This window comes from Rhea pennata, chromosome 12 (assembly GCF_028389875.1).
Source record: "Rhea pennata isolate bPtePen1 chromosome 12, bPtePen1.pri, whole genome shotgun sequence".
Lineage (NCBI taxonomy): Eukaryota > Metazoa > Chordata > Aves > Rheiformes > Rheidae > Rhea > Rhea pennata.
In genome coordinates, this window is record NC_084674.1 from 15,176,712 (window position 1) to 15,199,308 (window position 22,597).

General features: G+C 35.6%; 1 protein-coding gene across 1 annotated transcript in view; it reads left to right on the forward strand.

Moving 5' to 3' along the window:
- Positions 1 to 22,597, forward strand: part of ERC2 (ELKS/RAB6-interacting/CAST family member 2) — a 368,050-nt gene that overhangs the window by 227,292 nt on the left and 118,161 nt on the right. The window contains exon 15 of the mRNA XM_062585913.1: positions 937 to 1,072. Coding sequence (XP_062441897.1) covers positions 937 to 1,072 — 136 coding nt within the window. The remainder of the gene's footprint in view (positions 1 to 936; positions 1,073 to 22,597) is intronic.

Consider the following 22,597-nt stretch of genomic DNA (forward strand, 5'->3'; position numbering starts at 1 on the left):
AGATAAATTCCTCAGAGTCAAAGGAAGTCGAGAAAATAATATCCAAAAATCCAAGAAGGTAGAAAGCATTGCTGCAAGGATATTTTTCAGAGCCAGCCAGAGCAGTAACTGTAGCATCCAAGGCAGAATTAGCTTGCCCCACAAGGGCATATGCTAAGTATTAGAATCAGAAAAGCTTCTAGTATCTTAATAAAGAAGATCCACAGAAAAAGATCATTAGACTTGAAAAAAATTATAAATGTAATCTTTGCTTGAGTAAAGTCTTAAGAAAATTTTTAATGATGTTAAGGATTGTTTTGTTTTCTTTAGACGTTATTCATAAATTTGCTGATAACCATTTGTTGAAAGACATCACTTTATTGAAAAAGGAAGAAATGTAGTATTTTGTTATGTAAGAAGATATTTGTAAAGGTCTCCTGTATTTTTCGTGGTATATTTATGTTCTGATCCTCTACTCCATTACAATATAATCCTCAGAAACATTATATCTCTATACCAGCTTTGCAAAAATAAAAATTCACAACATGTATTATTCATTCACCTTCACCTTCTGCTTCCTTTGAAATGAATTGGCCCTTAAATGGCCCATTAAAGGTAGCCCTGAAATCACTGCTTGTGTAAGGATCGTAGGATAATCATTCTCTATTAGGACAATGGTTTTTCTGCATAGTGCATGGAACATGTAAAAAATGATGAAAAAGAAAGATAAACTTGTAAACCAGAATAATCTTTTCGCCACTGTAGAATCTTATGACATCAAAACCATTTTAATATGTCAGTTTGAAAACAAGATGAAGTTTTATGATTTAAATCTGGTATTCAGAATACTTATGTCTGTTAGATGAATGATCTGTGTCACAGTCACAAGTAACTTTATAGAGAAACAGATGTGTTTGCAGTTACTAGCACTAATGGGTATGTGCATACAATTCTTAGACATATGAAGGACCAAAACAAGAAGGTTGCCAATCTGAAGCACAATCAGCAAATGGAGAAAAAGAAGAATGCACAGTTGTTGGAAGAAGTTCGTAGACGAGAGGATAATATGATGGACAACTCTCAACATTTACAAGTGAGTTGATTTTTTAATTATGATTTAGAATCACCAAAGAAAATATTCTTCTATTTTTTGTGCGTTTTCTAGGATGTATAATGAGTTTCTCTATATGAAGAGCTGACAGCTTTCTCCTGTCCTTCCAGAGAAGATACTAATGACTTCAGCTGCAGCAATGAGCTATTTAATATTTAGTGTGAGGAAAAAGCAAAATAGAATGTGAAGTCTGCTCCTCAGAAGGACCATATTTTACTAGTTAAAAATCAAGAAAGTCATTCTAGTTGGTTTTGAGGAGAGTCAGAAAATAGAAGGATAATTATCCTTTCTATATTTGGTTTCTGCAGCATTCACAGTGTGACATCCACAGACCTAGTGAGGTTATGCAGTAGGGGTATGAGTGCTCAGCATGTTTGAATATCAAATAGGAGCTTTCTCTAAGAGACTTTCTTTTTTCTTTCTTTCTTTCTTTCTTTTTTTCTTTCCCTTTTTTTTTTTTTTTAAACTAGGAACACATTAATATGCCCAAGTGATTAGCTATGTAAAATACAATTCAGTTTTTTAATAGCATTGAAATGTATAACAGTGTGGGGACTGCAACGAGCTACACCTGAGAACCAGGGGCCGCTGTGTTTCTAGCTGTAGCTCTCCACATTAAATCCACTGTCTGCAATTGCAGGTCCATATCAGGAGGTATATCGTAATCTAATCATGTACTCAGGTCGCTTAATGAGTGTGATTTGATCATATTAGACAGCTGAGGTTAGATTGGCAAGCAGGGTCATGGTGAATTAAGAATTCTTACCAAAGATATTTACCTCATGTACTTAAATAGGGAATCACAGAGACAGCTGTAACTGTCTTACTTGACAGACCTCTTGTAACCATTACTACCTTGTTACTGCATCACAAAAACTTTTTTTCTGCTGTTGGAAGGGAAAGGTTCTTCTATCACTTCTTTTAATATAGTTTAGGCTTTCAACTTCATTTTAGGAGAATCTCTACAGTTTGTAAGTTATTAGAGTTCAGACATTAAGATTTTAAAGATAACCATCTGATTATATAATTGAGAAATTATATTAAAGATATTAAAGATATTAAAGACCACAAAAAAAGTTTGATACTTGACTTAATAATTATTCTCTGAGAGCTGCCTATGAAAATCTGTGAACAGAAGTGCTGAGTTCTGTCAACAATATCAATATCTCTGCATCCAGTGTTTATAGGTACAATCTAATTTACAGTGCAGTATGTCATTTTTGGCTTGATCTGGTTCATATAATGGGTTTCTGGAAAATTTCTAATAGGTGGAATTCGACCCTTATGTGCTACATACTATACTGTGTTTCTTACGTGTTTCTATATGCAAAATGGAGAAACTAACAGTACACCTCTCTTTGGGCTTGTGTCAGTGAACCTGTATGTCAGAATCAAGCTCAGGAAATGATACATTATTTAGGTATCTGCCTAATGTTGTGTGTACTTTGTAACCCTAGTCATTGGAAACTGATTGCATCACCATACCTTCTACTGCACATGATACGGCACTAAAACCTTGTGAACTATTTGGCCTGACAATTTGATATATCAAAATTAAATTTCAGTGTTAAACAGCTACTTGTAACTTGATCTAGGGTGAGAGAGTAGATTAGAGCTGTAGTTTTTTGTTAATATTTGTTAATATTTCAGAATTCTGTCAATAGAGCGGTCACTAGAGAACAGAGGGCAGCCTGAGTCTTTGCTGTAACCCCTGTACTTGGAAATTTCAAATCATATACTGAGAACAGGTCCATGAAATGGAAGCAGCACAGCTGAAAACTTGAATTTAGAAAGAAATAGCCATATCTTTTATACAGCTTCCCTGTGCCATTCACTTGCTATAAAGTATTTGCCTACTAAAAGCACTTCATGAAAAATAGTTAACTAAGAACTGTTATTTCTCTATTTTTGTGACTGATCCTTAAAATGTTAATATTTTAACATTTCCAAATGTATACTTTAACGTATTGCTTTTGGTAGCATCTGTGGCCCACCCTACACTTGCTGAGCTCCTGGGAAAGAGAAAAAGGGAGGATCTCAGCTGCTGCCACCTGTCAGTAGCTGCTTTGCATCCCCCAAGTCCTTCCCCAGTGCAGCAGGAACAAGTGGAGAAAGGGAGCACCAGATGGCTGGGCTGCAGCATGCTGCTGCATCCCACCCTAGCCTTTCTGTCCTAAGCAAAACAGGCAACCGGCTGCTCTCAAGAGTTTGCTGCCATAGCTAATTATTTATAATGATGTGCCTAAAACATTTCCTCATTCGCTTGGTTTATTTCTTCCCATATATTTCTTAATATTGACCATTATTTTCGTCCAGGGCTGGATATGTTCCCTCATTGCAATTTGCTTCTTTAGTGAATTAGGCTGGCTGTCACTGTGTGGATCATGAAGGAGGCAAATATACTCGAAAGAAATGGCTTGTTTGACTTTACAGATTCAACTATGAAATGCCTGAGGAGATGCACTTGTAAGAGAGGTTTGGCTCTATGGCACTGTGATGTTTTTAAGTAAATCCATAAGGAAACAGGGTGAATGGAGAGAGATGGAGAAGAGCAGCCACACTTGAACATCTGGCAGTGTTTTCGTTCCCTAGCAACTTAGGATACAGGAATGGTCTAGCAGGTACAATTGCTGTAAAATTGCAAAGAGTGCAAAACGGCTTTTCTTTATAAGCCTTCCTGAAGGCAGATACTGTTCCTGTGCAAGAGACTCTTCCCAAAATGGGCTTGCCAACATGTATCCTTGCATGCTTCTTTCATAAGATGAATAGTGATAGTATCGGGTGCTTTTTCTGTTATTCTCGTGAGGTAAAAGGATTGCCCTTCCCTGTGAAAGCTCCTTAGAGTTTGCTTTAGGAAATGAATCACAAAATTCAATATTCTAGTAAAATCTCCCGTAGAAACATGTCACTGCCTCACATATTGGGAGCTTGGGGTTTCCCTATTCATTTTAAGATTTGGGGAGATTTTGGTGTTTTTACATAATGTCATTGCAAACTTTTCAAATAACTCCTTGTATATCGAATATTGGAGGTATCATGACTATGATATGAATTTATTCTGATAATAGAATATTTTGGTTTGAAGTCACTCACTGATGAGGTTTATTTATTAGTATATGTGTAAGGTAGTTACAAATATTAGGTGAATGTCATGTTATGTTCTTGCATGACTCTCATAAATAAATGGATGACTGGTTAAAAACCCCAAACCCTAAGTCTCTAGTCAATTAACTTTGGTATATAAAGGAGATTTCCACCTAAGAGTTGCTTAAAAATACTTCTTTTCTATGGAGTTACTTAAAGAGTAAGTATGTCTTAAAATGCAGGGTTCTCCTTTTAAAACATTAGGTCAAGCACTGATAGATACATCACTACGATTTTGATTGGTTTGTATGGCTTGTGATTTGAAGGTGATTTTGATCTGAAGCTTTTGCACCTGCTCACATCCACCTATTTACTGTGTTTGGCATAAGATAAACATTTACTCCTGTAACATGTGGACTTAAACAGCAGGGCTGCAGGGGTGTAACACATCTGCTGACTGCAGGCCCCAGCCTGTCACTGTGGCTGGGAGTGTTCTAGATTTGAACATCTTGATACATGTGCTCCAAGGAGGCATATGATGCAGTAGGAGATAGATACGCGTGCCTTCTTTCCTATCGAGGGTACGATCCCGTTCTCAGGAGGAAAAATATAAAATAATATTCCACTAGTAATATGAGTGGAATCCAAAATTAGGTTATGAGAGTTATCTACTTGGTCACTTTATATTAAATTTCAGTTTACGAGTGATGAGAGAAAATAATAAAGATAATAAAAGATAATAAAGAGAAATAGAAAGATTGTATAATCTATAATAAATAGTAAATAGAAATATTGTAACAATATCAGTCTAAGAATTTAACTGAGGCAGGATTTGTGGAGAGATGCATCCGATATGTGATATACCTGAAATTTCTGGGAGTACTGTCCATCTGCTGATTAGAAATGAAATTAATTGATGTTTTAAGAAATACTGAATTATGTATATACCTTAGTAAGCCATAAGTATCTTATTTCCTGTTCTTGATACCACTTCTAATACCTTCTGCTAATGTTTATAGGCTCATATAACACACAGTGCTTTTGTCTTTAGTGTACTTCTTACTTCTGTGAAGGGTGTATTGAGCTGTTATAAACAGAGCTCAAGGACTAAAGCATATCCTAAAATTCTCTGACCTGATATAATGATTGTAGTCCTTGCTGGCTAGTTGTGACAAGCTCAGCCAAGACTTGCTGAAAAGCAGTTAGACGAATCAAATTACATTTATTCCAGCCAGGTGTCGATCCCCTTTGTATTGGGAGGGACCTAACGAGAAAGCTAGGATAACTGCCCATGGATCATTTTTCAGGGTATCATTCAAGTCTACAGAATTTGTTGAATTGCCACCTGTTTTGTCCAGCTAGAACAGGGGCTGAAGCTGTCCCCAGTCAGCTGTCGATGTGCTTTCTGGCAGATTTGAAGTTCTGATGTCTGTAGTTTCTTTGAAGCTTCAGTAGTGTGTAATTCTTCCTGAAGCTTGTAGCATTTGCTAAACTTCTCAGTAGTTTTTAAGATAAAAGCCCCTCAATGCTGGTTCAGACCTGAGCGTCAGCCCTTGCAGGACAAGTCTGAGTCCCTGCTGGCCATATGTCTGTGCACAGGGCCTTCAGGACACTGCTGGGAGGAAGAGCAGCCTGAACGTCTGCAGAGAGAATCCACTTTGGTCCCTCTCAGCTATCAGCTGTGAGTGATGCTTAAGGTGTGGTTTGGGGGAGTTATTTGAATCATTTTAAATTGGAAGCATGGGGAAGCTAGACTTCAGATTAATTCTCAGAAATGAAGAGTAGTTGTAAGGTTTTCAGCTTTTTTCTTCCACAAATCAGGCGCAGACCTGTGCAAATGTTGCCAGACATGATGGCCGTATATTATATAAAAGTGTCACAGCGGGAGAGCTGGTCCATGAGCACTTTATCATGAAGCTGACTTATTTTGAGAATGGTATACCTCACATATCTTCATTTTTCTCTTTTGTTGTCTGTCTTACAAAGATAAGCTTTTTATAGAAGTGCTGAGCTAAGAAACATAGCAGTGTGAAGTTGTGCACAACTCCTCAAACAAATTTGTTTGTGGGACCTTGAAACATTATAGATGCTAGACTTTATTTTTGAGGTGATCAGTGCTTGTTTCCTGAGAGAATTTCTCTTGATTCTTGTATGGCACGTGTTTGTTCCAGTAACTCTGTTACTCTATCCAATAGAATTAGGAAAGAAAACATTTGGGTAATGTTGATAAGTTCAGTGGGTTTGGTTTTGATTTCTAAACCTGCTGTAATAGCAAAAACTTGTAATGCTAATGAAGGACTGAATATAGCTATTTCATGCTGCTCTGTATACTACATCCATCTCCTTTAAAGCACCAGACACTTACAATCTCAAATGATGGCAGGTCTAAAAAGCCGGTTTATGAAACTAAATATTTTATATAATTTAAATGTTGTCTCACTATGAGATACGATTATTCACATGTTAGTTTGAAACAATAAGAATTTGCTTGGAATAATTTTCCCATATGTCTTATTAAATAGCCTTCAATGGAAACTAGATGTTCTGTCTGATTATACTTTGCAGAGATACAAAATATCAATTTAGTATTTGAATGGAACCTTATAGAATCATACCCGTTTTAAGTCCAGAAACACCGCTTGTGGAAATTTATGCAAACACAGTTGCATGTCACAAGGGAGAAGCAGGGACCAACTGAACAGAAAGTAAAAAAGTTTAATAACCTCTTTTGCCGTGGTCTACCCAGCTTATGAGTATTTTTGCCTTTTCTTTTCCTGGTTTATCTGCTGAAAAACACTCTGACTTTCCTAATGTTTTAGATGTTTGGGTTATTTGTCGCAATTCTCTTATAGGTAGATTGGATAGAAAATCTTAGGGCAGAAGCGTGCCAGAAAGATTTTTCAGTGGAAAAGAATTGTTTTTGAGTGAGATGACATGTAGCCCTCACTCATTTCAAGAATCATGCACTGGCAGTTTAATCAGTACTCAGAGCCTAAAGTATCGTGAAACAGGTTGTGTACACATATACGTTCTCCGTGTGTAAATATCCAGTGCTTCCAAACAGATCCAGCACCTGCGCCTTGATTGGCCACTGGACACGGGGAGGAAATGGGCAAGAATTCTGGATTTTTGATAGTTTTGTATGTACATGGCTAAAAATTCAGTCTTAGATGATGAATAAAGCATGCTCAGGAGAAAGTCTATCAAAAGAAATAGGAGAACTGGGTAGTTAGCATTACAACATCATCTACTGTTTGATTCTTGCCATGTAAATATCTGTAGTATTTTACTCATTGAAATTATCTCACAAGAGATTTCACAGCTATTCAGCATGAATCCTAAATTTGGAATTGGCTCTTTATTTTTTGCTCTGTGCTTCAGTATATAACTGTCATCTCCATGATAGTTCTAGGAATACAAAATATACCAAAGACATAGCACAGTACTATATGTTATGTCTGTGACTCTTAAAATAAAATAGAAACATGGCCTAAACAACTGGTATACCTGACATTAATTTATTATGATTTTCTCTTAATGCAATGTATTTCCTAATGTATTGTCTTAAAGCCTTTGGAACTAAAATGTTAATAAAAAGAGGAAGCTAGGGAATAGATGAAGTCCTGCAAATAAAAATGAGCAGAGCAGTGTAATCTGTTCAGAGACAGAGGAAACAGTTGTGACTGTTACGCAGACAGGCATTAGTGTACATAGCTGACATAAGACAGGAGAGAACTCATTGCATAAACACACAGCTTTGTATTTATTAGTGCTGAAATACATACCTAGCTCAACCTTTTAAGAGGTTAAAATCATGAGTTACTGTATTAAAAGCAAATTCTAGTTATAGCATGCATCTGAAGTTGGGCCTGTGCCTCTCTGGAAGGCTTTAATAATCCTTTCTGGAAGGCTTTAATAATTTTGAGTGTGTAGGGGATTCCATATGTTTTCTTCAGAAAGCTGATTGTTATTGTGGGAGAAGATGAAGATGAGGTTGAGTTTTTGCCTTTTACACCATTCCTCTTTGATCTCCACAATGTGCATGCAAGAAATGCACATCGTCGTCTAGCTCTGATGAGTGGAATTGTTTCCCATTTTTCACTCAGCTGTGGATAGAGAATAAGGGGAAATAGGAGACTGATTGCAGTTTTCATTTCTCTATGCTATAAGCAATGTATATTCCTCAAGACACACAAATTGAGGTATCTTGAATTTGGGATGTAAGTACAGAGAAGGAAAAAAGGATAAGCTATGGCCTTTCCTTGCCGTAATGGTCATGAAGATGTTATTTCTTGCTAGGGTATTTGATATCACATACAAATATTTTAAAGGAAAATTGTTTGATTTTTGCAATTACATATTAAGATCTGTTGCAACAAGTTTTTCAGTCTTTGTCTAAGTTAACCAAGAATCATGAACTTTTGCATACCAGTTCAGTGACAAATGTAGAAGATGGGGTACGTTACAGTGAGAATGAAGTTTTCCCCCAAAGCTTCCATGTACCTGTTGGAGGAAAATGCAGAATAACAACTTACTTTTATTATAGTCATGGTGAGTTTAAAATCTTATTTTACCAGGACTTTTCTACAATTAGAGCAGAAGCTTAATGATGCAATTGACATGTAAGAAGGAAGACTGTGATGGTCTTGTATTGCAGAACTTTTATTTAATATTATAGCCTATGCAGAAATATTTTCAACAACAAGGTTCTTTCCTGAGTTTCATACTAAGTTATAATTATTTCAATTGCATACATTTGCTGTTGCAAAAACAAGTTGGACAATTGCAAGGGCAAGTGAACAATTTTTGTAATTTTTGGCTAAGTTCTGCATATATACTCTGTTAGGTTAATGAACTCTGTTAGGTATATGAAGAAATGTAAAAGCTAATATTTTATGCCACTTTTTGTAATACCTTTGCAGAATTCTCTTCAATTTATTGCTTGAAAACTAAAGTATGTTTTTGTATGCTTCTGTTCTCAAATTATAGGTTCCTTGGAGACTGTAAGGTTTCTTTTCTTCTAATAGTTAAGGTGAAGTTTGATCAGTTTGTAAGAAAATCAGAGTTCATATATATCAAATAGTTTTATCCTTATAAAGCAAGAGATATGAAAGAGCAAAAGGAGAGAACCTACCACACCACAACTGTGTGCGTTAGTGATATGTTCAGGGGTACTTCCTTTGCCGTTTCTCTGCTTCTCTAATTATAGCTGGATTTTGCCAAGATAGGAAGTGTCGTTAATAACTACAACCTCAAAAACGTCTAGCCTTCAGTAAAATGTAGAGCTTATTATGAATTTCACACAGTTCAGGGAACTTTGCTCGTTTTTTATTTGAAAAAAAAGGCAGGAATTGCATTTTCTTAGGACAGTCATTTTCATGTAGCTGTACATAAATTTGTAATAGACAATCTACATTTTGGAAAAGGTAGGACTCAACAAAGCTGTTTTTTTCTGTGACATGTTTAAAACTGAACTATAAAAAGTCTTAAAGTTGAGATTCAAGCTGGGAGTATTAGAAAATCTAAGTAAGCCTATGATAATTTAGTGTAATATGTTAAAAAATGATTACCAGATTAGAAGTGCATCATATTTACTAAAATCAGACTAATCAATTCAACACATATAAGACTATTGAAGACACAGATAATGTACATATATTCAGTTTTTGACTTAATATAATTGCATATATATATGCAAATTCAGATTGTTAACATGGATGGACATTTAGGAATTTTCTTTTCTTGGCCTGTGAAAGTTCCATAAGTTGTGGGTAAATTCCATATGTGTTGGTGAAATGTGCATTGAACTTCAGCCAGTGATTTAAGAATATGTTGAAGAAAATACTTCTAAAAGGTTTCAGATGAAGAAAAGCGTTTGAGAGTCTACAGAGGGCAGGAAGGTTGATTGGTAGGTCTGAGGATCAATACCAGAAGAGTTTTTTTTTGGGGGGGGATTTGCTTTGACCTTTGTTTTCATTGTGCAGGATAATCCCCAGAAGCCAAAACTACTCTTGTTCTAAAATGTCCCTATAGACAATCTAGGAAAATCTCACTTGAAGATCAGTTTCTACTAGACTCACAGTCTCTTAAATCTTTTTTAGTTTGTCATAATTGGTAGGCTGACGGAAGTGACTTAGAGTTCTCTCCTATGTCTTTTAACTGGTTATAATAATAATTAAAAATGTTTGGCAGATTAAAAAAATCAGTAAAACTGCTGCTTGTAGTTGTCATGCCTTTTCTTTTGTCTAGAGTATTACATTATATGTGTATGTATAAAATAACATGAATTTTATTCTTCGAACTATCTCCATTTATTGCTTTTGGACTTTTAACTGGGTACACACAGTATTTTGAAACATTATATATATTTATTAATCTAACCTTTGTACTATTACAGGGGCTTCTAGAGTATCCTATATCAGAAAGTCTGAATACTAACTTCCTGATTTTTTTATTTTTTACAATTAAGTCAGCAACATAATGTTTTTCAGCATTGCCTAAAGTAATGGATTAATTCAATGATTTCAGCACCCAGGAACAGTGCCTTCAATATATTATTAGCTGAAAAGGGGAAATATAAAGAGGTGTTGGAAGAAAAAACTCTTATTGGGGAAAAAAAACCCCAAACTGCAGCAATAAGAAACAGGAAAAACTTAATGTGATACATTTTTTTTTTTTCCAATACGTATGTAATAACTCACACATGTGGGACTCCTGCAGTCTCCAGGGGGCAATCACATTCAACATGCATCAAAAGAAATAGTTCAGTTAAATCAACTCTCCATACCCAGCAATAATTACCACAGGTTTACACTGAGATATAGTTGCAAAAGGTTAGTCAGTAGGGCATCTGCAAATCAAGTCATATGTCAACTCTACATCAATAACCTCATTATAATAGATGTTAGTATTTCAGCACATGACTGTCCAATAGCCGGCTATGTATAGTTCATTTTAAACTTTAACATTGACTTATAGCTTGTCTAATATTTTACTAAGTTATGTATTTAAACACCCTATATTACATAAATTATAATCAGTGACAAAAACAATAATTTAGATTGAAATTCTGCAAAGTGAAATTGCAGTAAAATGTCTGACCCTATTTGTGTAGCTGTCTTCAACATAAGATGAATATAGGTAATTTTTATCCTGTAATGCAAAAGTAGCATAATCAAATTTTGTATTAGTGTAGATTTTTTCAGTTTAAGCATTGCTTAAAAATGTTGCTTATACTTTTTTATTTTCCCAAACAAAAGCTGTTTTGCTAGATATACTAAAAAACCCCCACGTTTTAGAAATATAACTGATTAGCTAAATTTTTTAAGAACTGCATCAGTAGAGACTTCGTTATATTCGTAGGTTATACTAAGCTATATACATATATATGTATATGTTTTAGTAAAGAAGAGATTGATAGGCTGGATAAGAAGATAAAAAACTTTTTACAAACCTCTCTGTGGTCTGTGTGAGACTAAAATATCTAGCTCTTTTCATAATTTGCTTTTGCTGTATATACACCCATGTCTGTCACCTGCGCTCCCCTATTGCTGCTGTTTGTCACTCTCCCTAGACCTTTTCGGGTAGCATGCAAGCAGGACTAACACACGTGGTCCGTAACAAACGTTCTGCCTGAGGTGAGCCGAGCTGGAATTCCTTTTGTTGGCTGCTGTGTTCCTACTACTTACCTTTCACGCAAATGCACTGCAGTACCCTTTAGGCTATTATTTACAGACTATCTAGTCTTACAGCCTAGGAAAAAAAAAGATGAGTGTGCTTGTTTTACGTAATCTTGTCGAGAACACCCCATACCTTAGAATGATTATTTAAATTTTTTATTGTAAATGCATCTTTGCTTTGAGGAGCTTTCATGGGATAGATTCATTGGAACATTTTGGAAATTTTTGTTTCGTAGCGTTTTACACCTTGCTGATTGCTTTTTTGATTTGTTTTTTGGTTACAGCTGGACAGAATTTGGCCAGACAAATTAATAATGGTGGAACATATAAGTCAGGAAAATAGGAGCTGATTTTCGGATCTCAAACTGAACCATCAGATCTTGTAGTTAAACAAAACTTATTATTTCAATTATGCATTACACAAATCAGATTAAACACAATTAGAAACAAGTAAGTGTTGGCCACCTGCTGACATTTGTAGTTGCTGAGAGCAAAATCATGTTCATATATTGACTTCTTAACCATGGAAATATGAGAATGACTTATCCTAGCTGTTTCGCAATGTATGAAAGTTAAAATAGCACAGAAAAGCTGGAAAGCGCTTACTTGTGACTTATGGTAAGGCTTTCATTCTGCAGTTAAGAAATCACACCTTTTACATTGCATGACTTATTAATAGATCTTAAAGTATTTTACAGAATAAGTATTACAGTCATTTCTTTTACATATATATATATATATATATATATATATATAAAGTGAGACATAAAGAGTAACAAAGATTTGTGCAAGGTGGCTTGATTGCCGATGGCAGCATGTAGCAGCACAGACGGAGTCTTAGTATGTCCAGTGTTATGCTTAGGGGGCTGAACTGCTAACAGTTAATATTTTAGAGTGCTGTGCTAGTCATGATACTAAACAAGTTTGCTATTTAATTGCTCCTGGTTGCAGTACTTACTGAAGATGAATTCAATCTAGTTTTTGGTCCAGCGAGAGAAACTCTCTCTCCAGAGAGAGGAACAGCAGAATCCTTGATTGTAAGGTCTGATTCTGTCTTGAGTGTGAAAGATGAGAAAGGCTACATGCCGTGTTAAATAATTTACAGTACCTCGTGTTTGCCTTTCTCTCGTTTTGCTCTTCTGTGGATGGCTGTAACAGCTACATATGAGTACTGCCATTTACAGTTTAGATTTCTTTTATCAGAGATGCAGCTTTTTTTGACATGGATTATCAAGATAATCAGATAATCCGATAATTCAACAAAAAGCCTTGGCAAACCTTTTCCCACTTTGGAAAAGAGTCTGTTCTGATTTCTGCATCTGAAAAAGACTTCTTACCAAGAAATGCTTGGAGCAAGCATTTTTTTTTTCATTGACACCTGTCATAATTGTCATATCAATTTAAAATATTAGGTTGATGTAGATGAACTATGAATAATGTTATCTTAACACCACAATTATGCACAGAACACAACATTTCTTTGTATTTTAAAGAGCATGGAGAATTTCTCATATGGAGATAGAGAACCCAGCTGTATTCCTTATCAAAGAGATCCCAATTTACTGCCTTCTGAAAAATACATTCTCTGAATTTCTGTGGATATTTTAGTGACATTAATTAGAAATACTTTTAAAAATGCTTTGTTCTTTAGGCGAGTGGAATTGTATTTAGCAATATTGCTTAGTTTCACACAGTCATATTTCTTTTCACAGTTGCATATTGGCATAATGAAAGAAACATTTTACACCTACTTTTTAGCTGTCACATAGCTTTGCCATATTGAGAAATATCATAATTTTTCTATCTAGAAGCTATGGCAAAGATAAAAGCCAGGTGTATGTGATCTCTCCTTTTTTTTTTTTTTTTTTTTTTAAATCCTTCAAAGTGGCTTTATAACAATGTGAACAGTGTGTCACCTTGTGACGTGAGTGCTGCAGTCCCTTCCTTCGGTTTGAATAGCGAATTTTGTGTTTTCCTGAGTATGAGGTGAATTCTTGGCTTTAGTAAAGTTAATGGGGTTTGTTAATGGGATTTTTTGTCAATATCTTATCAGTCCAAGATTTCTCACCTGAGGAGAAAAATAATTTTAAAAAAAGCCCTTTACAGACAAAAAATAAAAGATCATTCAGAAAGCAGATCTCGTTATACATCTGATCTGTTGATGGGAATTGTAGTTTGTGAGAGAGTCTTTCCACAGTCCTCGGTAGGGTTTGTCAGGATTGACTTTTCTATCTGGGAGCTCTTTTATAAAAGCCAACTCCTAACAAATATTGTAACTTCTGTTAATACATGTACTAGAAATGACTGTTAGAAGACTGCTGTCTGATTCTTTTGTTTTCGGCACAGACTGATCCTGTCTGCATCAGAGTATTGTTCACCTCTTTTCCTATGAAAATGTTAGACAACAAAATAATCAGTGCTTATTTTTTATCAAAATAAGAGTAGGATAACTGATGCATTAAACTCCTTTTTTTGTATCTTTTCCCTAAATGTAAAATACAGATACTACAAGAATACTGGAAAACTGCAAGCAATAAATATGTACTATTCCATAATAGAGTACAAAATATCATATAATAGGTTTCGTCATGGAAAACTTGAGGATAACATACTGCAAATGTTTTTGTGGAATACAAAGATTTGCATCTCAATAGTGTAAAGTACTGGGCAGTCTATATGATCAAAACAAAGTACTTACATGTCATATAAGTGTAGCCAACCTTTTTTTTTTTTTTTTTTTTTTTTTTTAATCTTGTTGTAAGTTCTCAGTCATGTGCAAATAACTCTTCAAAGCTGTAGATACCTACAATGTGGACAGAGATTAAAAGCTCTCTGTATTGTGAAGGCAGATAAGACCCTCCCAGAAGGAAAAGACTGACATTCTCTTGGTTTAACAAATAAGGGAGCAGTAAAAATAAGGTATCTTTATACTATCCTTCAGCCTGTAAATTGTGCAAGGCCCGTGGATAAGGTGGCACTGTGGATTATTCTATATTATTTTAATAACAAATGTCCACTAAGAATTAAGACCTAAAACTTCACAGAATTCTCAGGCCATCTCTTGTTATTTTGCTGACCTTGATTAGAAGTAACTGAACCAGAAAAGCTTAGAAACTTTCCTTGCCAGTAATTCTGTCATTTTTGAAATACATTGCTGAGGTTCAGATGTCTCGATGAAGGTATCCCAAATCAGTTGTGGAAGAGCACAAGTTATTAACTAAACTTAGCCGCTGGACACGAGCTAACTGGTGCTGCTGGACACGAGCTAACTGGTAGCGGCTATGGTTGGTTCAAGGTGCTCTGTTCTGCTTGTCGATGGTGGCAATTACAGTCTTCCTCACCTAAGTTCAGATGCGTATAAGCTACCCTTGAAACGCTAGGACATGGACACTGGAGCGTAGAGCAGGCATTCAGGTGAAACAAATGCTCTGAAATCCTGAAAACGTTTCTACAAGCTAGTAGGGAAGATACCGTGCAATTGCTGTTCTGGCGGCGGGGAGGCCGGGCGGGCCGGTAGCGGCCGTGGGTGCCGGCCGGCGGGGCCCCCGGTGCTCGCTCGGCGGCGGGCAGAGCCGGGGCCGGACGCAGCGGGAGAGGGTGTCTCTGGCAGAGCTACCTCGTACCAGGTAAACCAGTTCCTTCAGCTTCCTACTGCCTTTGCCGGGTGCCCGACACCACGGAGGCGGCGCTCAATCAGAAACGTCTGTCAAACGCAGACTAAAAATTTGAAGGTCACAAAGGAAATATGAGCTAGTTTGTTTGGCTTAAAAACAATGCTTTAATTTAAAACAATCGAATCATTCAGTTAAACCATTTTCACTATGTTAAATGCATATTTATTTTTACCATGTTTATAATAAAGAACTAACAGATTAATATTTATCCTTGAAATATCTGAGTAATGAATGTTTTAAGTGGATAATCTTTAAATTTATGTTTGTGAAAGACTGCAAATACAGTAGATTTATTTGGAGAGGACACAGACATGTTTTAATCTCCTTGTTTTAATTAGCTTTCTTGCATTTCTGAATATCCATTGTCACATTTCATACATAGACGCAGGCTTGTCCTCTTGCGTTTTTCTTGCAATTCTTTCTTGTGAAAGGAACTTTATGAGAAATTACAGAACCACAGTTTCAAAAATGTTTATGTGAGCAACATCTATAAAAGCTTTTCTGCTGGCAAGCTGATTTTTACTAAAAAGGTCCCAGTTTTTACAGATGTGCTCCTCCCTTTCTCTGATCTAATGATAGGTTTAAATATTTATCTTACAGGCATTTTTTGTTGCTCGTATTCCAGGATTAATACAGGAATTACAGTGCTTGGTTCACGTGTTAAATTCTGCTTTGCAGGTTAGACCAGATGCGCACTGTGGCCGTCTGTTTTCTAAAAAAAAAAGGCCAGATGCTTCATATAGTGATTGAAGATCAGGCAGAATGTAACCAACAGTATTTGTGTTTAAAGGCAAATGTAATCAATAATATATTTAGTGAGCTAGTAGCACAGGACTAATCTTAAATATTTTTCTGAGTATTAGGATATATAATCCAATATTTTCATGCAAATTTGAGATATTTACTCCTGAACATATATTTAGAGGGAAAACAGAACTTTCCCACTACATTTTGCATATAATAACCTGAAGAAGATTTGAGTCAAAGTAGAGCCATCCTAAGAATATATGAACTTCTACATACTATTATGAATCCTGAATAGCATAAATTTATCTATCTTTTATGAATTATGTAGACCATTCCATACATGGAGAAATTATCAATTGTGAAAAAAGTGTTTTTGATAGAATTCTTGTCTGAAATATGAATAATGAGAACATGAATTTTCAGAGGCTTTTGGCATTTTAACTGTCAGAGACATTCAATATCTGTATTTATATTATTATTTTTCTTTCTACAATTTGAAAATTTAGTCCAATGTTAAAAAGTATATAAATCTAAAATTTGACCAATGTTACATTTTTTTTTCTGATTTGTGCTATATATTAATCAAACAGACAAGCTTTTCATACTCTTCTATGTCAATGGGAGAAGCATGGCAAAAATGAGCTTTTCCTAGAAGAATATGGAGGTTGTATTTATTCCTGTGCACGTCTCAGCTGCATAATTTTTCATAAATCTCTTTAGCATTGGCACGAAGCCTTCTCCTTATTGTTCATATCTTTAAAATAATCAAAATATCTTTTTTGCATGTTGGCAACATCATGTCTTCATATTTATGTCTTCACTCTCCATGTTAAGTACCTAAGGCATTTTGTTTTGGTGCATCTGTAGATATCAACAATCAACATGTTCTCATTCATCATAAACTACTGCAGCATCCTTGACAGGTGTCATTCAGAAAAACCCTTAAAAGAATTTTTTTGATTTTTGTCTATATCTACATAACATTTCACAATTCAGAGGGTAAAGTTTGAAAGACAGCAGGGTAAAGTTTGAAGATAGCAACATATGGTTTGTATTGTCAGGTGCAGTACAACTGTGGTAACCACCACTGATATTAACTATTGATACTATACTCTCTGTAGTTATTTAATGTTTTCAGTAAAATTAAGAAACTGAATGCTATCCTGTGCTGAATAAGTAAAAATTAAATTGAAACCTGTTTCAAAAATTGGAGATTGAGAGTCATTCTGTAGCAGCTGTCTCATTTTACCTGGATTCACTATCTATGCTGGAATTACTAGAACCAAGGAGTATATTGTATTAAATTCAAAAATGGAAACTGCACAAAAATAAGGAAGCTGGTAAAAAGAAATGAAAAGGGAGAGTCAAAGGAGTAAAATATTTGCAGGCATCATGAAGGCTGTTTAAAGAAAATTATATTGCAGGCTCAGAGGAAATGGATACCACCTATCAAAAGCTACTTTAGGAAGACCAAATGGAAACCGGCATAGTTAAACAGCAGGATAAGGGAAGCTATCAAAAGCAAAAAGCCATCCTTCAAAAAACTGAAATTTGTCCAGCTGAGGAAAATAGGATCGTAAAACCTGGCAACTAAAATGTAAAAAGCACAAATAGGCAGACCATGAAACACATTTAGCACAAGCAGGAGCAAGTCATGAAAGGCATTCAAACTGGTAATTTTCCAATGTGTCAGAAGCCAGAAGCCTGCCAGAGAATCTATAGAGCCAAAGACAATCAAGAAATAAAGAGAGTGCTTTCAGAAAATGAGGCCATGAGGTCAAAAAAAATGAACAAAAATGTGTTTCTCTCATGTTCACAGAGAGGCTCTTGGGGAGTTCCTGCTTCTGGAACCCTTTTTATGGCTGAGGTGCCTTACCTCAAGGTGAGGTGGCAGTAGAAAACTTATACAATAATTAACAAAACTAACGCTGTCATCATCATAGGATCAGTAGATCATAGGATAATTCAGGTTGCAAGTAATTCACTGAGTTGAACCTCTTGTTTAAAGCAAGGTCAGACGAGGTGGCTGTCAGAAGCAAGTAGTTTACAGTCAAAAGTCCTTAAGTAATTCAAGATAAAATATGTAAACTGGTGTATAACTTGCTTAAAATTTCTTCTTACCAGATGACTGGAAGGCGGCTAATGTGAAGTGAGTTTTTATAGAGGGTTCCAAGGGAATTTTGGAAAATTTCCAATCAGTATGACATTTGTATTGGACAAATCAAGTAAAATGGTTTTTAAAAAGTAGAACTATTGGGCACATGGCTAAGTGTAATTTGTTGATGGAGAGACAATCTGTCTTTTCTAAAATTAAGTCATTCTTTATGAAGTCACAAGTCGTGATGTACTTCAGAAGTCCTACAAGAATCTATATTGTGACCCCTACTGTCCAGTGCGTTTACCAAAGACATGGAAAAGAGAATGAATAGTTTCATGACAAAGTTTCTGGTGATAGTAAATTATTCAAGATGATAAAGTTGAGGGCTGGCTGTGAAGAAGAGCAAAAGGATCATTTAATACTGAGAAAATATATGATAAAATCAGCATGAAACTAGATTTTGATTAATACCAAGTTTTTAATTATAGGGGAAAAAATCCCACCATTACTTACACAGTGATGGGCTCTGAGCTCAGTTGTTGCTGAATTTGTATCTATAATACATGGTTTTAATGAAGAATAAATTAAGAATAAAAAAGTGAAGTGGAACATTGAGAAATACTAAGAAAGGAATGGAAAAGGAGAGAGCATCATACACTATACAACAACAGCAACAATAATAAAATAGACTAGGATTCTTCAGAGGGGAAAAGAGATGAAGGAAAAACAGCTGTAGAATCATGAGCATCATAGAGAAAGTGAGTAGATAGTTTATGATTTTTTCAATGTGAGAAGTAGGTCATCAGCTGAAAGTAGCAGGAGGGAGATTCAGAGCAAACCTACATATATCTTCAATCATTGTCGTGTAGTTTGTTAGGATGCTACATAATGTAATGGATGACAGTTTTTTTAAATGGGTAAAAAAGTGACCAGATGATCCATTGGGAGTTACTAAATACAGGTCACCACCTTTGGCTGAAGAACTCAGAGCTACAAATTGCTGGTACTGTACGTTTTGAAGGAGTATCTCTGCCTACTTGCCTGTTCTCCCTAAATACCTGCTGTTGATCACTGTTAGAAAAAGAATGCTAGACTAGATAATTAATACGGTTGGTTTTATGTTAACATTTGCAATGAGCACCTGTTTTGATTTGACAAATTGTTCTCTGGCAAATGGATCCAGGCATGAGCAATATGCATTACTCTACATACCCTTAAAATTTTCAAACACACTGAAAAAAAAAAAAGCCATGTAAACAGGTGCTTGGGAAAAATACCCCTGGCAGGAGCTGAATCTGAGTAGGTCAGAAACAGTACAATAGTCTTCAACTACTATTCTGCCTGTTGGTGTGTGCTCACAGGTGCTCTATTCAGTTTGTAATTTAGGAATGCTCTTACTAATAGTTCACAGGTGCATCTTCAGTTCCATCTGGATAGAAATTACTCGGTCCCATTTCTTCTTGTGTTTGTCAACTTCCAGGCAAACCAAAGGAGTGGTAGTCTGAGTTTGAAGCTGTCAGCTCTTAGGTAATTACAAGTGCTTCACAGTAATTAAAACATGTCTTTGGTAGTTTAGGCATTTGTAAACATGTGTTGCTTGCTCTGTGTGTTGGTTTCTCATTTTGCTTTGAATTCAAGGTTGAAGTTCTCTCTTCAACGATCTCAGTGTAGTGGGCCCAGAGATACTTGTGGTTGGAGATGCCACTTAGTGATTTAGTCTTTTCACACAACGAAACCTAGGATAAGAGGAAAGCTCCTCCAAAATTGTCTGTAGATGAGTTTTAGATTGGGGAATGAAATTCCTGAGGAAAATAGGAACCAGGATGAAATTCAGCATCACCCACTCCAAGAGCAAGGAGTGTTTCTTTGATCTTTGCAAACTATGGAAATTTTATAGTATTTAAAAAACAAAAAAATGTAAAAGTCTCCTTAAAAGAAAAAAGTCCATTGTACAGAATGAGAAAGCCAGTGAGATGTGAAGGTATGTAATCATGTTAGTCAATGCAATACTGACTGCAAAAAGCTTAAATTTTACAGGGAAGAATATAGTGAAATAGATTATGCAGAATAGAAAAGAAGATTTTGGCCAACTCAGGCTGATTTATGAAAGCAGGAGGAACTCTGCAGGTTTGTGTGTTTTTGACCCTAAACCTGCAAAAATATGTTGGATTTGGCCAAGTTTCGCTTGAAGATTTTGGCTTCCTTTAAGCCCAGAAGTCAAAGCAACATTTGTGGTACAAACCAAAGCCAAGGAAAAGGTTTGGATGAACCATACAAACCATAACAGCCAAGTTTCACACAACTGTAATTATCATAATGGTTTTCCCCTTTCATTCTTTCTTTACACTGTTTTCCAGAGCTGCTTTTCTGTTTCTGATTGTTAATGGATAGGAGTCTCTCCACTTGGTAAAAGCCTTTATATTATATGTATGTGTGGAGATGAAAAGTGAGAACTCAAAGGTTTTGTCTCTCACTTTTGTATTACAGTAGAATTTGAATGCAAAGGCTGCAGATACCACCTGAAATGATGAGTGATGAGGTGTCTTCATGTCCGTTTCTGAAATATTTTTTTCTCTCTCAGTGGTGGAAATGTTAATGATATTTAGCCCTCCTTGTGGATTTGAAAATATGAAATGATATAATTCAGATGTCTGAAGCACTAAACAATTTAAGAAAATGAGACGATTTGAGTTTTCACCACTCCTAAAAAGTATCTCTTAAATTCTGATAATGCAAATACAATTTTCCATGGAGACAGCCATGTCTGTACTGTAAATGGTGCACATTCTGTATCTTATTTGTATCTCAAGGAACTGAGAGATACAATATATTTAAACTGCTGGCCTGCGAATGCTTCTCAAATTCATAGTCTCTGTATGCACGTCAGACACTATACACATGGTAAATGATATGCATACCATATGGGATTTAGGAAGTTAAGACCATTGAGTTCCTCTCCCATTTTTTTTCCTTATATCATATGGTCAAATCAAAAACATATTATTCTTTATGTTATTAAGAGGCCATGTTTGTGGCCCCATTTATGAGGTTACAAAACTGATTAAACTTTAAGCTTTCCTCTGGCCTAAAAATTTTCCTGGTTACACTCATCTTGCCCTTAAAAAAAAAGTGGGGTGGAAAAGGAGAATTTGCAGCAGAACAGCCAAAATTGAATTATAGAGTTCTGAAAACTTCACATGTAACCTTAGCCAAATATTGCAGCTCAGAAGAGCTGAGTTTAAGGTTCATTTTGAAAGCTTAGTTTTCTAGAATTTTATTGTATTTATCAGGAAGATGTTAACTGGAAAGAATATTTGCAATCCTAACGGACTATATCCCAATTCAATATGCAGTTTCATGACAGTCTTATTTTTGACATTGGCTTTATAGACTGAAATAACTTAATATCTTTAGCTGAACTGTCCAACATATATCTGAAAATAATAAATTTAGTGTCCTTTTCTGCACTTACTTTCATATAATGCCAGAATTATTGTATTATTACTCATAAGATGAAATCAGTTATGCCACTGAAGAAATGTGAATTTACGTTAAGTCCATAATTTCATCTTTGATCTTTGTCAGGGAGCAATTGTTTGTCTGTAATTCATTAAAAAGAAAGGGGAGAACCAGTGATAACCACAGATGGAGACAGGAACCTGTTGTGGCTACTAGGACTAAGAGGGACTAAGACAAAGCTCCTGGGAAACTGATGGGATAAGGAGGAAATAAAGTCTGTTAGTCAGTGAATGCTACGTGACCAACCTTATTTATCTTTTCCTACTTGTTTTCAGGGCAAGGTCTGCATATCATGAGTGCAGTGCAGTTCTGTTACTGTGTCTCCTTCCCATGGTAAATCAGTATCTGAAATGGATTAGGGAGAGAGGCTGTTTCATGCTGCAAGCATCTCCTTTATTGCTGAACTCTCTAGGTAGTTTAACATAGACTGTTTTTACTTGGATTTCATGTATGCTGTTGATTGTTGATGTATACTTGGAGTTTGGTAGACTGTCTGCAGGTTTTTTTTTTTTCTTTTTCATTTTTTGGTCCTGCAGGTTTGTGCTATAACTAAGAATAACAAAGCTGAAGGTATGTTTCCTTTGCTGTCTCTCTCAGATTTTGTAAGTCAAGATTGGATCAGATTTTTCAGCAAGAGATTCATATGGAGCTTTTAAGGAAATATTTAGAAATGGGGAAGTATGTACATATATGTGGGAAGCTACAC